General features: G+C 36.0%; 1 protein-coding gene across 1 annotated transcript in view; it reads right to left on the reverse strand.

Moving 5' to 3' along the window:
* FER (FER tyrosine kinase) overlaps nucleotides 1-16378 on the reverse strand; it is a 462185-nt gene that overhangs the window by 173422 nt on the left and 272385 nt on the right. The window contains exon 14 of the mRNA XM_080803660.1: nucleotides 2035-2091. Coding sequence (XP_080659786.1) covers nucleotides 2035-2091 — 57 coding nt within the window. The remainder of the gene's footprint in view (nucleotides 1-2034; nucleotides 2092-16378) is intronic.

Below are 16378 nucleotides of genomic sequence, written 5' to 3' on the forward strand. Positions count from 1 at the left end.
CACAGGGCTTAGCATCCTCTAATATTATAAAATTTAGCTATTTATTCTTTATAATTTCTCCAACTTCCCCTGCTAGATAGAATATAAGCGCCAACAGGGCAAAGATATTTGTCTCCTTTATTGGCTGATGTATCCTGAGTGTCTAGAAGAGAGCCTAGCACAAAGGAGACATTCCATAAATATTTCAGGAGTGAACAAAATATTTCTTGAATACAAACCATATATCAAGTATAGTCTAATTATATATATTGCTGAATAAAAAAGTTAAAAGTTCCTATCTCAATCTTCTATAACTACACAATTCCAAAGTCTGTCAGTATAGAAACCATGACTAATTCTTTTTCCCTCATGCACTCTCAAGGAGTATGCTGTAAATATTTATTAAGAATAGGTAGTGAAAAGATTAAATCATAAATCAGTTTAGACTCAAAAATATTAGCTGAAACTAAGCTAATATAGTGTCTTTAAAGTTGCAGTCTTATTAAAATGATTAAATTTATTTAAAATGACCTCGTGCTACTGCCTTGTCATTGAGAAAATATTATTCTTCGAAATAGCTTTAGTAAGAATCTAGAGATTAAAATCCTTCCTGATGTACCATATCTCACATATTAAACTAAACATAAAAATAATTGAAATATTTCTCTTTAACTGAAAATAGTTTTTCTTGGCATTTAAAAAAGCAGTGTTCCTCAACATATTCTATTTCAGTAAGTGATTTATTTTATAATTTTTAGTTGTATTTTCATGGAAATTTAATTTATTTGTAATAATTTTTGGTCCAATTACTGCTCCTGAGTTACTGACCTAAAGTAACGGAAAGAAGGAATACTTCCTTAAGAATGATGAGTGCAACGCAAATGAAATAAACACATAAGCTACTGCTTTTAGCTTGAGATTCTTTATAATTTACTAAGTATTAGCAGTCAATAAAAACTGCTTTCCAATAGTAATTTAATGCTCCCATTTGGAAAATGGGATTAAAATAATATGAAAATCCTACAAAATGGATTATTTCAACAGGGATTTACTTTCTTAATATATATCAGAGCTTTTAAAAAAAGGGGGCGGTGTAAGAAAAAATTTGTCAATTCATCAAGTTGACATTTGAATAAAAAAATTAATGATCATCTTTCTTTACATAAAGTGCTGAGCCTTTAGTACTGATCACTCAAAATATATGAGTAATAGTTTTCTCTTAATATCTGTATTTTACACTATTTTTCACATTGCATCTATAAAACTGTACTCAATTCAAACTTTCAAACAGAAACATCAATGAAGTCATTGACAAAGATGTTAATATTTACCCACTGGGACTCAATCATAAATCAGTAATTAATAATTTGCAAATAGTCCATTTGATTAATGATCAAATGTCTACCATTATTATTAAACATAGTATACATTCACATGGCCTATGAGTTGGAATAAACTTCAAACTAGACTGGAAAAAAAGGGAATTTCGTCACATATAAGCTGCCTTCTCTGACCACTACCAGACCTACCTATAAAATAATTTTTATATTGAAACCTTCTCCACATAGTTGTTAGACGAAATAATGCATCCAGTGCTGTTACATACTGTGAACTATACACAATCCTGAAATCTCAGAGAGCTGTATGCCACTTTTTCTGAGCTATTCTGTATAACCAGAAACAAATGGAATAGGACTATTAGGTGTTTAAACTTCTATTACCTTATAGTCTCTTTCCTATCTCCAATCACTAGTTTTGGTTTTATCACACAGTAATAAACTCATTACGGTTTAAGTCCTTCCGGAGGAAAACAGACATATAGTATTTTAAAAAGCCAAGAATCATCCTTAAACTTTTCACAGATTTTTACCTATCTGTTTCATTGAACACTGCAGTATTTGTAGCAGATGTGGTATTGTGTCCTCCTGGCTTCATGTGGGAATGGGCCTTGCTGTGTGCTAGAATGCAAGAAAGGCTCTGGAGAAAACTAAGAAATCCGTAGCGTGCACAGTCACTGTAAAGACTTTTGGTGATTTAGTTCAGCTGACCACGTACCTTGCCCAGTAATTCTCCCAATGTGACATCTTCGTGATTGAGAACCCATTTCTTATCCTAGGGCAAAGAAAAAGAACAACCTTTTTAGCCCAAGCAAGAGTGCATTTCCTGTAAGATCCATTTGAGGCAGTGGGCAAGAGAATTAAGGGGTACTTTGTTCAGACCATTAAATCAACAGCATTCTCACAAGTTGTGACTTCAAGAGGTTATAAAACGGGTTTAAGAAATGTTATTAAACAACAGGATTTTAAAACTGACATTACTGCTAACTTCTATCAGAAATCTCAGCCTTCAAAATGGTAGTATCCTTATAACTAGAACATAGCATGCATTTTCCTCCCACCATAAAATTTGGCTGTCCTTTAATTCGTCATTTCACAACAGTTGTGTCTTAAGTGCATGAGAGAGTATCACTGTACAGTGCAAAATGTCCAATTCCCACTTGAGCATCTAAGATAATATTACTAAGAGCTAATCTTCCATGTGTAAACTGGTCACGAGCTATAGGTGTCTATGACACTCACTACATGTAGTTTCCTCACCTTTCCCGAGTACATTCTTGTAGTATAATAAAGCAACAAGTATTTACTAAAATATGACTAGGATACACAAGATCAGTAATACAAACATGCCATTATAAAAGAATATCCTATTATCTGATCTCAAGAACTAACTACTACATAGGACTACTTTATCATCTAAAAAATCTCAGCTAGGAAACTACACAATAACATAAGGTTAAAGGAGCACATAATTTTTTTTTTAAAAAGAAAACAGAAAAGTAATGAAGGAAGAAAGAAAGAGAGGAAGAAATGAAGGAAAGGAGGAAAGGAAAAACATGGACGGGGGGAAGAGGGAAGAAAAAAGAAGTTCTGGGGTAATATATTTTTTATGTGACTTTTTTTATTAAATGTTAAAGTGTAGCATTCCCCCATTACACAGACTGAAATCTAATATGATCTATGGAATGACTTACAACAAGTAATCACATATCTTCAAATAAAAGATACCCTAACTTTAGTTTAAAAATATTCTGGACAGCCATCTGAAGCACTTTACCTTCTGGAACACTGTAAAAAAAACATGACCACCACCCTCTGCTAGGTCAACAAAGAGAACCACATTGACTTTTTTCAATAACATTTTACATGTACAGTTTTTCAATCTAAATATAGAGCTGGAGTTAAAAAGGACCTGGAGGAAAAACAGGAGAATAGGTTTTGTTTTGTTTTTTTTTTTTTTAAGATTTTATTTATTTATTTGACAGAGATCACAAGTAGGCAGAGAGAGAGGAAAGCAGGCTCCCCACTGAACAGAGAGCCCGATGCGGGGCTCGATCCCAGGACCCTGGGATCATGACCTGAGCCGAAGGCAGAGGCTTTAACCCACTGAGCCACCCAGGCACCCCAGAGAATAGCTTCTTGACCAAGAGAGTAAGCAAAGATTTTTAGGACACAAAAAGCACTAACTATAGAAGAAACAACTGTAATTCATCAAAATTATAAACATGTTTTCTTCCAAAGGCCATCATTTGATAAATGAAACAGCAAACTACATCAGGGAAAACATTTTTGCATTACATCTATCTAACAAATAACTGTGTGTAGAGGATTCATACCTCAGGAAAAAGTTGAGAAACTGAGTTTTAAGAAATTCGTTAAAAATAGTCTACAATAGCCAAATTATGTAAACAGCCCAAGTGTCCATGGGCTGATAAATGGATAAAGAAGATAAACAAATAAATAAATAAATAAGTGCTATATTAATAAATGTTTATGTGATATATCTCAGACACATACACAAACACACAGACACACACACACACATACACACACTGGAATATTATTCACCATAAGAAAGAATAATGTCCTGCTATTTGTAACAACATGGATGGAGCTTGAGAGTATCATGCTAAGCATCATAAGTCAGAGAAAGACAAATACCATATGAATGTACTCGTATGTGGGATTTAAGAAACAAAAGAAACAAGCAAAGGGAAAAGTAAGAAGCAAACCAAGTAACAGACTCTTAACTATAGAGAACAAACTGATGGCTACTAGTGTGGAGATGGGTAGAAAGATGGGTGAAATAGGTGATGGGGATTAAGGAGTGCACTTGTGATGAGCACTGTGTGTTATATTAAGTATTGAATCACTAAACTGTATACCTGCAATTAATATTACACTGTATGTTAACTGGAATTTAAATAAAAACTTCAAAAAATAAGTTGGATAAAAAATTTGAAAGAGGATGGACAAATAGTAAGTACATCAAAATATGTTTGATAATATTAGTCAGTGACATACAACTATAAACCACAATAAGATGCCAATATGAAATACGAATAATTAAAAAGATAACAGAATATGAAAGAAGATGAAAATTAAAAAGATGAACATCATCAGGAGATTGTGAGGGTGTGGAGCAACTGGAGTACTCATACACTGTTGGTAAGGACATAAAATGGTATAGCATTTTGGAAGACAATTTGGCAGCAGCTTACGAAGCTCAACATACACACTGAGATGAGAATTGAGAAACAAATTTTGTTGTAGTCAGGCAATTAGTTATTATTCACCAATAAATAGGAATTTATTCCAAATACATGAAACAGAGCATTTGCACAATATTTGGCCAAGCTACTATAGCCAAAGAAACATTACACACAGGCAGACATAATGAGTTGCTTTATATAAATTGTTAGAAGTGGACAACATATCTGTAATGCTATAAACAGAGCAGTGGTTGCCTGAGGCAACGGTTGGAGAAGATAGACAGCCAAGAAGGAATTCTGAGGGGTTTAGGGAAATATTCAGTTTATTGGTATTTCATTGAACTACCCATTTAAAACCTATACATTTTGCTGTATGTAAAGTATTTCCATTAGGCTGATTTTTAAAAATGAGAAATGTAAAAAAGGAAATATTGCAAAAATGCTACCTTTCATTTAAGTAGCACTTCTTGGTTTAATTTCCACACCACATACATTACCAAAAGTACACCACCAAAAGAATGCAGTCTGGCAGGCAGAAGAGTTATTATTTAAAATTGCAAAACTGATTTGTTGAGAACTTTTCATTTCAAAGAGTGGTAAAACAGGAGGATCACACCAACAATCCCCCTACAAAACATTGAAAAACCTGGATAAAATTTAAAAACAAAAGCAAAAAAAGCCCCAAACTTATTCAAGAGGACTGAAAAGCTAGGGAAATAGTAAGAACTGAGAACCTAAATTTAGGTTAAGAAAAGACCAAAAGTCAAAAAAAAGGTGGGCAAGATGGCAGAGGAGTAGGAGACCAAAATATCATTGGGTCCCAGGAGTTTAGCTAGATAGTTATCAAAGCCATATCCACACCATGTCTCTAACAGTAAAACTTACAAGTCTTAGTGACTAAGAGAAAATCTTGAAAGCAGCTTGGGACAAGAAGTCTGTAACATAAAATGGTAGAAATACTAGATTGGCAGCAAACTTATCCACAGAGACCTGGCAGGCCAGAAAGAACTATCATGATATATTCAGCACTAAATGAGAATTGGCAGCCAAGAATACTATATCCAGCTAGGCTGTCATTGAAAATAGAAGGAGAGATAAAAAGCTTCCAGGACAAACGAAAATTAAAAGAATTTGCAAACACCAAACCAGCCCTACAGGAAATATTGAAAGGGGCCCTCCAAGCAAAGAGAGAGCCTAAGAGTAGTAGACCAGAAAGGAACAGAGACAATATACAGTAACAGTCATCTCACAGGCAATACAACAGCACTAAATTCATATCTTTCAATAGTTACCCTGAATGTAAATGGGCTAAATGTCCCCAATCAAAAGACACGGGTATCAGAATGGATTAAAAAAAAAAAAAAAAAGACCCATCAATACGCTATCTGCAAGAAATTCATTTTAGGCTCAAAGACATCTCCAGATTTAAAGTGAAGGGGTGGAGGCGCCTGGGTGGCTCAGTGGGTTAAAGCCTCTGCCTTCAGCTCGGGTCATGATCCCAGGGTTCTGGGATCGAGCCCCACATCGGGCTCTCTGCTCAGTGGGGAGCCTGCTTCCTCCTCTCTCTGTCTGCCTCTCTGCTTACTTGGGAAATCTTTAAAAAAAAAAAAAAAAAAGGTAAAGTGAAGGGGTGGAAAACCATTGACCATGCTAATGGACATCAAAAGAAAGCTGAGGTGGTCATCCTTACACCAGATAAATTAGATTTTAAGCCAAAGACTATACTAAGAGATGAGGAAGGACACTATATCATACTTAAAGGGTCTGTCCAATAAGAAGATCTAACAATTTTAAATATCTATGAGCCTAACATGGGAGCAACCAATTATATAAACCAATTAATAACAAAATCAAAGAAACACATCTAAAATAATACAGTAACAGTAGGGGACTTAACCACGCCACTTACTGAAATGGACAGATCATCTGAACAAAAGATCAACAAGGAAATAAAGGCTTTAAATGACACACTGGAGCAGATGGACATCATAGATACATTCAGAACATTCCATCCTAAAGCAACAGAATACACATTCTTCTCTAATGCACATGGAACATTCTCCAGAATAGATCACATCCTGAGTCACAAATCAGGTCTCAACCGGTACCAAAAGATTGGGATCATTCCCTGCATATTTTCAGAGCAAAATGCTCTGCAACTAGAACTCAATCACAAGAGGAAAGTTGGAAAGAACCGAAATACAGGGAGGCTAAAGAGCATCCTACTAAAGAATGAATGGGTCAACCAGGAAATTAAAGAAGGACTGAAAAAATTCATGGAAACAAATGAAAACGAAAACACAACTGTTCAAAATCATTGGGACACAGCAAAGGCAGTCCTGAGAGGAAAGTATATAGTGATACAAGCTTTTCTCAAGAAACAAGAAAGGTCTCAAGTACACAACCTAACCCTACACCTAAAGGATCTGGAGAAAGAAAAGCAAAGAAAGGCTAAACCCAGCAAGAGAAGATAAATAAAACAGATCAATGGAACTAGGGCTGATTCTTTAAAAAAATTAAAAAGATTGATAAACCCTTTCCCAGACTTATCAAGAAGAAAAGAGAAAGGACCCAAATTAATAAAATCATGAAGGAAAGAGGAGAGATCATAACCAACAATAAAGAAATACAATTATAAGAACATATCATGAGCAATTATACAACAGAAAACTTGACAATCTGGAAGAAATGGATGCATTCCTAGAGACATATAAACTACCAAAACTGAACCAGAAAGAAATAAAAACCTGAATAGACCCATAACCAGTAAGGAGACTGAAGCAGTCATCAAAAATCTCCCAGCAAACAAGAGGTTAGGGCCAGATGGCTTCCAGGGGAATTCTACCAAACATTTAAAGAAGAATTAATACCTATTCTCCTGAAACTGTTCCAAAAAATAGAAATGGGAGGAAAACTTCAAAACTGATTTGATGAGGCCAGCATTACCTTGATCCTTTTAATCTGAAAAAGACCCCATCAATAAAGGGAGATATCCTTGATGAACAATATTCTTGATGAACATGGATGCAAAAATTCTCACCAAAATACTAGCCAATAGGATCCAACAGTACATTGAAAGGATTATTCACCATGACTAACTGGGATTTATTCCAGGGCTGCAAAATCAAAAATTGGAACAAAATATAAAATGGTAGTCCTAAATCCAAACACACCAAAAATTATGTTAGATATAAATTAACTAAATATACCATTTAAAAGACAAATTTTTAAAAAGAATCTTAAAAAGGAGACAACTATATGCTTTCTTAAGAAACTCGCTATAACATTAATGATACAGGTATCTCAAAAGGATAGAAATAGATATAAAATGCAAACATAAATCGTAAGAAAGCTAGAACACCTAGTAATGTCAGAGAAAGCAAATATAGAACTAAGAAAATTACCATGGATAGAGGAAAATCACATAATGATAAAATGTCAATTCACTGAGAAAATGTCATTGTCCTAAAAGTCTATGCTTCCACCACCAATACTTCAAAATGAAGGACATGGACAGAATTGCAAGAATAATTTCACAATTATAGTTGGGGATATTAAAACTCCTCTCTCAGTAATAGACAGTAGAGAGAAAATCAGCATGGGTATAAAATAACTGAATAATACCACCAACCAAGGGGATCAAATTGTCATTTATAATAAAACTCCACTCAACAGAAGAATAAACTCTGTTTGCAAATGCATAAGGAAAATACCCCAAGCTAAGTCATATCATAAACCTGGATCACGGAACAAACCTTAAGAAATGTAAAAGAAATGAGGTCATACAAGTTATGTTCTTTGACAACAAAATTTAACAGAAATCCGTAACAAAGTTAACAGAACGTTTCCAACTACTTGGAAATTAAATAGGACACTTTTAAATGATTCATGGGTGAAAGAAAAAGTCTTAAGCAATTCTAATTTACAGCTAGGTAAGCTAAACTAATTAGATGATTCGGGTAAGCTTAACAAATTTGGTTTACAGAATGTTCAGTTTACATTTGGGTTCCTTATCTTATGTTGGTTAATATTTGGTGTGAGTATTTTTTGTATTAACCTCACCCTGAACCTCTTATGTTCTATTCTGGAATATATAGCTGCGCATCAACTATCTCTAGTTTAAGATTTATGACACAATATGCATCTGGAATTCATTCTCATTATTAAGAAAGGAGATGTTTTATCTCTGGGAAGAACCAATGCACTCTAGCAGTAATATCCATAGTATCCATATTCTTTAAGTTTAATATTATTAAAATAAAATAGCTTTCAATTTTTTTTTCCAAAAAAGCCAACAGAATGCACCTTTTATCTATTTCTAAACAGATTATTTAAGACTTAACATATACGAAGTAAAAATTACAATGACAAGTATTGTTAGAAAAGTATTTCAATGTCTCTTTAAAAATCATTGAAGGGAGGCACCTGGGTGGCTCAGTGGGTTAAAGCCTCTGCCTTTGGCTCAGGTCATGATCCCAGGTCCCAGGATTGAGCCCTGCATCAGGCTCTCTGCTCAACGGGGAGCCTGCTTCCCCCCTTGCTCTCTGCCTGCCTCTCTGCCTGCTTGTGATCTCTATCAAATAAATAAATAAAATCTTTTAAAAAAATCTTTCGAGGGTAATACTTTTTAAACATTGAATTGTTTAAATACTTAAGACACTTGAAAGTTGCCTAATATTCTCATTAATTCTATTTTCTTAGGTATGGTGTGATTTTATAGCATGTTCAAGCAAATGAAAAGCCAAATTTTTTGTGAATGTGAAAAATATTTATAAATCACACTTCTATGAAAAGTGCTAATAACTTAAGAAAATATGAGTATTTTTTTTTTTTTACTCAATATCATTTATAAGAAATGAAGTGAACTAGCCAGGGTTAATTTCATGTTTTACATAAAAATTTCAGAGTGGTACAGAGTGATAAGAATAAAAGTTTAAATAAAGCAAAAAATATTAGAAAGTTCCTTAGCAGTTAAGACAATCTTTGTACCATATCCTTCAACAGAATACCACTAAAATTCTATTTGCTAAGTAAAACCTTGTTTCTTATTTCTCAGAAAAACTTCTGGCTTTCAAAACTTAACTAGTAAATATGGACAAAAGGTAGAAGGAGATGCTGAAATGTAAGGAAGCACTATTGATTAAAAAGTTTCACAAAGTGAATTATAGGGAAAGAATTTTGTGAAGCACAATGAGGTTAAAATTCATAACTGCGTCATCAGGTAATTTCCAAATCCATTCCTTATATTAGAGTGAATCTTTACATATCAATCTTTCATGCAATGAAACATATTACAATTAATATTATCATAGGCAAAGTATACTTAACCCAGTTTATATTGGCATAATATAAACTTGAAAGTTTATTCAATAGGCTTATTATAGCTTACAGCTTCAAACTTCATCCATTCTAGCCCCAGAACAGCAAAAATTAACTGACTTTAGATTCATCTTGTTTTCTTTTCCTTTCCTGAAAGGGACCACAAACAAATGGTGAACTGGAGAGCAAAAATTAGAAATACACACTACTGGGAATTTACCCCAAAGATACAGGCGTAGTGAAAAGAAGGGCCATCTCGGGGCGCCTGGGTGGCTCAGTCGTTAAGCGTCTGCCTTCAGCTCAGGTCATGATCCCAGGGTCCTGGGATCGAGCCCCACATCGGGCTCCCTGCTCAATGGGAAGCCTGCTTCTCCCTCTCTCACTCCCGTGCTTGTGTTCCCTCTCTCGCTGTCTCTCTCTCTCTCTCTCTGATAAATAAATAAAATCTTAAAAAAAAAAAAAAAAAAAAAAAAAAAAAAACAATGTTCAGATCATTGTTAAAAAAAAAAAAAAAAAAAGAAGGGCCATCTGTACCCCAATGTTCATAGCAGCAATGGCCACAATTGCCAAATTGCGGAAAGAGCCAAGATGCCCTTCAACAGAAGAATGGATAAGGAAGATATGGCCCATATATACAATGGAATATTATGCCTCCATCAAAAAGGATGAATACCCAACTTTTGCAACAACATGGATGGGACTGGAGGAGATTATGCTGTGTGAAATAAGTCAATCAGAGAGAGTCAATTATCCTATGGTTTCACTTACTTGTGGAGCATAAGGAATAACATGGAGGACATTAGGAGAAGGAAAGGAAAAGTGAGTTGGGGTAAATCAGAGGGGGAGACAAACCATGAGAGACTGTGGACTCTTAGAAACAAACTGAGGGCTTCTGCGGGGAGGGGGGGTGGGGGGATGGGTAAGCCAGGTGGTCGTATTAAGGAGGGCATGTATTGCATGGAGCACTGGGTGTGCTGCATAAACAGTGAATACTGGAACACTGAAAAACAAAACAAAACAAAACAAACAAAAAAAACCCAAATACACATCTGAGATGCTATTCAAAGCTAGCATGCCCCTACCCTAACAGTAAGACAATAAAATGTAAATACATTCTTTGGACGAAACATGTCTCCTGAAGAAAGCAGAGTAGTCAAGAGGTCTGGTCTAGCTCACAGTGTATATCAATCAGCTCCCTCTACTCAAAGAGACTATTAGGAAAGATTTTTTCCAGGACTCACTTGTGGCACTGGGTAACACAACAAGAAGATATGAAACAATCTGGAATATACCATCCTATGCTAGCTTACTAAAAGAAAGCCAAAACAGTGAAATAGTATTCTGGATAAAGAATGTAAGCTGAGAGACTGCACAGAGCCCAACCCCAAATACATCCTATTGTATACATATGTATAGAGAGTTACATTAGAAATTCAAAGCTAAGTGAATTCAAAAATAAACTAAATATAGGCCTTATTCTCAAGGATTAATATTTAAGCATATTGAAAATAGAATCTAAGAGAGAAGTATGAATAGTATGGAGCTTGAACACTGAGGTATGTGTGGTCAATATAAAGAAGATGGTTAAAAAAGGCTTCACAGAACAGGTAGAAAGGTTTCCCAGATTTCCCAAAATAACTTTGCCTTAGCTTTCTATAAGCTACTAAATAAGAAAAACCATAAAGCTCTTGCTTTAGATGGTCAGAAGTCAAATGTAGTGTTCGTGGGGGAAGAAAACTGCATGCTACCTCGCAGCATTCTTCAAAGGGAAAAAAAGACTAAATTAAAGCTGTTTGGGGTGGAAAAATGAGACGCAGTGGGATATGTGTATCTGTACATGAGTGGAGCATAGAGGCTGGCCAGAAATACCCATGTTTCTACTACCTATGGTTGTTGATTGTCATATCTACCAATACCGGCCTTCTTCTCTCCAGACTCTCCTCAAACTAAAGTGTTTGTTTTTACTAGTTCACTTCCAAATTTTCTACCATGTAGTGGTCTCTGCAATACGTACCAAGCCACTTCCCACCCCCCTTTTTAGAGGGAAAGAGAAAGAAAAGGTGGTGGGGTGGGAAAGAGAGAATCTTGAGCAGGCTCCACACCCAGTGCAGAGCCCACTGTGAGGCTTGGTCTCACAACCCTGAGACCATGACCTGAGCCAAAATCAAAAGTCTGATGCTTAAGCAACTACACCGCCCCTCCCAAGCCACCACTTCAGTGGAACTCAATGTTACAACTACACTGCAGGGGAAAAGATGGAAGACTGGGGAGGAATATAGTCCTGGAATTTTAAGATACAACACCCAAAGCATATGTGTATATTCCATTAAACCCTTTTAAATGGTGGTTAAGATCCATACATTTGATACATTACTGATAATTACTGCTAACATTGCTTCTCTAGGAAAGCACATTTCAAAAAATGAAATAAACTTTTAGAGTACACTGTGCAAAATGTTATTTAAAATGTCATATGAGAAATATAGAAGATGATAAAGACTCGGAAAAAAAGAAGCCATATTTTGCTAGAGAAGTCACAGAAAGCTTCACAAAAGAGGTAGAATTTGAGATAACCTTGACCATAAATATAATTGTGATATACTAAAATTAGAAAATATAAGCAGCAAAAGCATAGAAAGAAATGGGAATCTCCTAGAGATTAAATACACCATTATGATAAAAGAAAAGAAATCTTAAAAGGGAACAGTATTGGATGAAAAACTAAAAATATACTTTCTGACCAAACCATGGTGTCCAGTATTCACTTAATCTCATAACCAGGAGTCCCTAAACTTTTCTTTTTAATTGTGTAACCCATTAATTATTTTTTTAAATGTGAGCATTTGCTCTACTATACCAATATATAATATGTACTATACAGCATCCTCAAAAAGAGAAATTAAAATGATATGGGTACTGGACAAATTGGTGTAAATACAATTCTTCCTGCTCTTTTCCACTAAGTACAACTGTAAACCATGGAGATAATGTGAGGGACAGTGAAAGAACTTTGAAAGGTGGTGAGAGAAGTGAATTGCTTTGGGATCCCAGGAGTAGGGGGGGAACAACAGAGCAGGGTGTCTCGTCTCATCTACACAACAGAAGGAGGCTTAACTCTCAACCTAGCAACAGAAGGCAGTCCAGGTAAACCCATTCTTCTTCTCCTGGATCAAAAGGTAGTCCTCCCCCATACCAGGTAAACTCAGCAGGCAGACGGATTGGGAGGTCTGCTCACAGTAAATTGCCAGAAGAAATGCTCTCTTTCTGTCCGGTCCTGAGACTCCCCTGCCTTGTGAAAGAATACTGAGGTGGCCCAGAAGCACTACCAATACAGACCTGAGCACAACAAGCAGCCAAACCTGTCAAGTCTCTTTGTTCCTATGTTCTCCCCCCACCAAGATACCAAGATACCAAGATATATGTGCTGTACTTTCAAGGAAAACGCCACCACAAAAAGTAGCCTTGCCTGCAAAGCCTCTTTGTCCCCACAGACCTAAGACTTCTAGCTCCTGCCCAGACACAGGCAGCTGAGGACACTGACAGAGAGAATCCCACAAGCACCCAGCCCAGACGGTGCACTATATTCCCTACAGGCAGGGAAATACTGACAAGCAAAGCACCAAACAGCTCATGTGCCTGACACTCCCTTCTCCCACAGGGAAACATCTGGCAGCCCAACCTACAGAAACTCTTTCCAACCAAACACAGCACTAAAGGAGCAAGTGGGAACCAGATAAATCAGCAAACCAAAAAACACTACAAAGACTGAAAATTAAGCCATCATTGAAACCACAGTTCATGAAAATGGGCCAGGATCTGCATGTTAAACTTAAACTATGTGACTGCCCGAAGAGAATAAAAGATTTAAGTAGGACTCAGAGTCTCCTAACAAAATAGATTAAATGCCCAGGGTACAATAAAAAATCATCCATCACACAGATATATAAGAAAATTACAACGTGAATGAGAAAAGACAGTCAACTAACACAAACGTATCAATACATCAGATGTTGTCATTTTGTTAAGGATTTTAAAACAGCCATAACCAATCATAACCAATCATAAATTCTCCTGAAACAAATGGAAACGCAGATTATCTCAGCAATAGAAAACAAAGTTATAAAAGAGAAACAAATGGAAATTATAACATTAAAAAGTAACAAAAATAAACTCACTGAGTAGACTCAATAGTAAAGTGAAAAAAAAAAAAAAACCCAGAATATAATTCCTGAATTTGAGGATAGATCAACAGAATTTATTCAATTTAAACCAAGGGACAATAGGTTAGAAAAAAATTAACAGAACCTCAGGGACCTGTGGGACAATTAGAAAAGATCAAATATTTGTGCCATCAGAGTTCCAAAAGGAGAGGAGAAAGAGTGGGATTAAAGACTATTCAAAGAAATAATGTCTGGAAACTTCCCAAATTTGGTCAAAGATGCAAATCTACAAATTTAAGAAGCTGAAAGAAACTTACCTACAATAAACCCAAAGAAATTCAAGCTAAGACATATCATAATTAACTTTCTGAAAATTAAAAAGCTTGAAAGCAGCTAGAAGGATAAGACATTACTTACAGGGAATACGCATTTGAATAGGAGACACTTCTCCTCTGAAACTACGAAGTTCAAAAGCGAATGGCACTGTTTTTCAAGTGTTGGAAAAAAAGAGCTGTCAACTGCCACCAAGTGTGGCAAAACTATCTTTTAAGGATGAAAGGTACATACAGACACCTCAGATGAAGCAATACTCAAAGGACACAGTCAACAATAAACCTAAAAAGAGTCGTGATATTTTCTTCCTACACCTCCATGAATCGTTCTGTATATCCCAGAAACTCCAGTGGGGCAGACACTGCAGACAGTACAGAAGGTTAATCAGGATAGGAGAGACATAATAAACGTGGTTTGTAGGACAATTCTACCTTGTTTAACCTTCTCAACTCTTTATGAGGAAAGAGTTCTCAGAGCAGGTCAGTGTCACTAGATTCCAGATTATCTCCACAGTCATGATGATGAGCCTTAGCTCAACTACTCGAATGTTTAAAAGTTACTGAGTAATGTTAGCCCATATGCCTGAAGTGGCAGGCCACGATGAACACGTTGTCAGCATGTTTAAGGCAAACATAAAGAGTCACGCTGTGCACTCGGTGCCTGGTTTTCGGTCCTCACCATCGCTGCTCACATGGCAGGTGTGTGATTAGCTACCTCTAAAAACTCTGGACTCCAAGACTCAAAGAAGATTTCCTGAGAAATGACATATCACAAATGACTCTGCAGTTTGTAGGCGGAAAGGAAGACGTGAACATATAATTGCAGCATAAATCAGGTAAGTAAGCCCGTGTCTGAGCTCTCCCTCGCTGTTCCTGTTCTGGCATATGTCCTTCACTGGGATAAATCTTAGCCTTGAGTATAACTTTCGATTAGGTTATAGGAATCTTCCCAGTGAATCAGTGAACTATTAGGTGGTAGTGGGACTATGAAGACAAGAACCAAGATGCCCTTCAACAGACGAATGGATAAGGAAGATGTGGTCCATATACACTATGGAGTATTATGCCTCCATCAGAAAGGACGAATACCCAACTTTTGTAGCAACATGGACGGGACTGGAAGAGATTATGCTGAGTGAAATGAGTCAAGCAGAGAGAGACGATTATCATATGGTTTCACTTATTTGTGGAGCATAAGGAATAACACGGAGGACATGGGGAGATGGAGAGGAGAAGGGAGTTGGGGGAAACTGGAGGGGGAGACGACCAATGAGAGACTATGGACTCTGAAAAACAATTTGAGGGTTTTGGAGGGGTACGGGGTAGGAGGTTGGGTGAGCCTGGTGGTGGGTATTATGAAGGGTACGAATTGCATGGAGCACTGGGTGTGGTGCATAAACAGTGAATTCTGGAACACTAAAAAGAAATTTAAAATAAATTTTTAAAAATTAAAAAAAAAAAAAGACACTGTGCAGTTCTAAGAGAGGGATTACCAACATAGCATACAACAGAAGCCATGTTTGAACCTACATCTTTCTGATTCTAAAGGCTGTGTTGTTTCTAAGAGATTACACAGCCTCCCACCACCTCCCAAATTAGAATAATTTAAAACAATGCCCATGACTCAAGTCAGAAATCGACTATCGTGCAATTAATAGTTTTAATTAACTGAAACACGATGGGTCATACCTTCTATTTCAATTTTCAAGTTCTGGTCCTAAAAAGATTTGAATGGTGGTTGATGTACTTTGTGTTCTGCAAACAAGTCCTATGTAAATCAATTCTGGATTGCTCTTCATTCACTGGTTTTACTAGATTATAATCTAATTTAAAGCTTTACATTTTGCACATTCACAATTTTGTCATCAAAAACATTACAATAAAACTTTGAAGTTGTAATCAAGTAAAATGGCTTTATATAAATAGCTGGCAGAATTATGAATCAAAAAAAGAATTATGAATCAATTTTATATAATCTTTATATAATTTACAACCTAAAAAAAGGAACTCATACTTCAGTCTCCAGACCACTAATTGGC

This window comes from Martes martes, assembly GCF_963455335.1.
Source record: "Martes martes genome assembly, chromosome: 5".
Taxonomy (NCBI): domain Eukaryota; kingdom Metazoa; phylum Chordata; class Mammalia; order Carnivora; family Mustelidae; genus Martes; species Martes martes.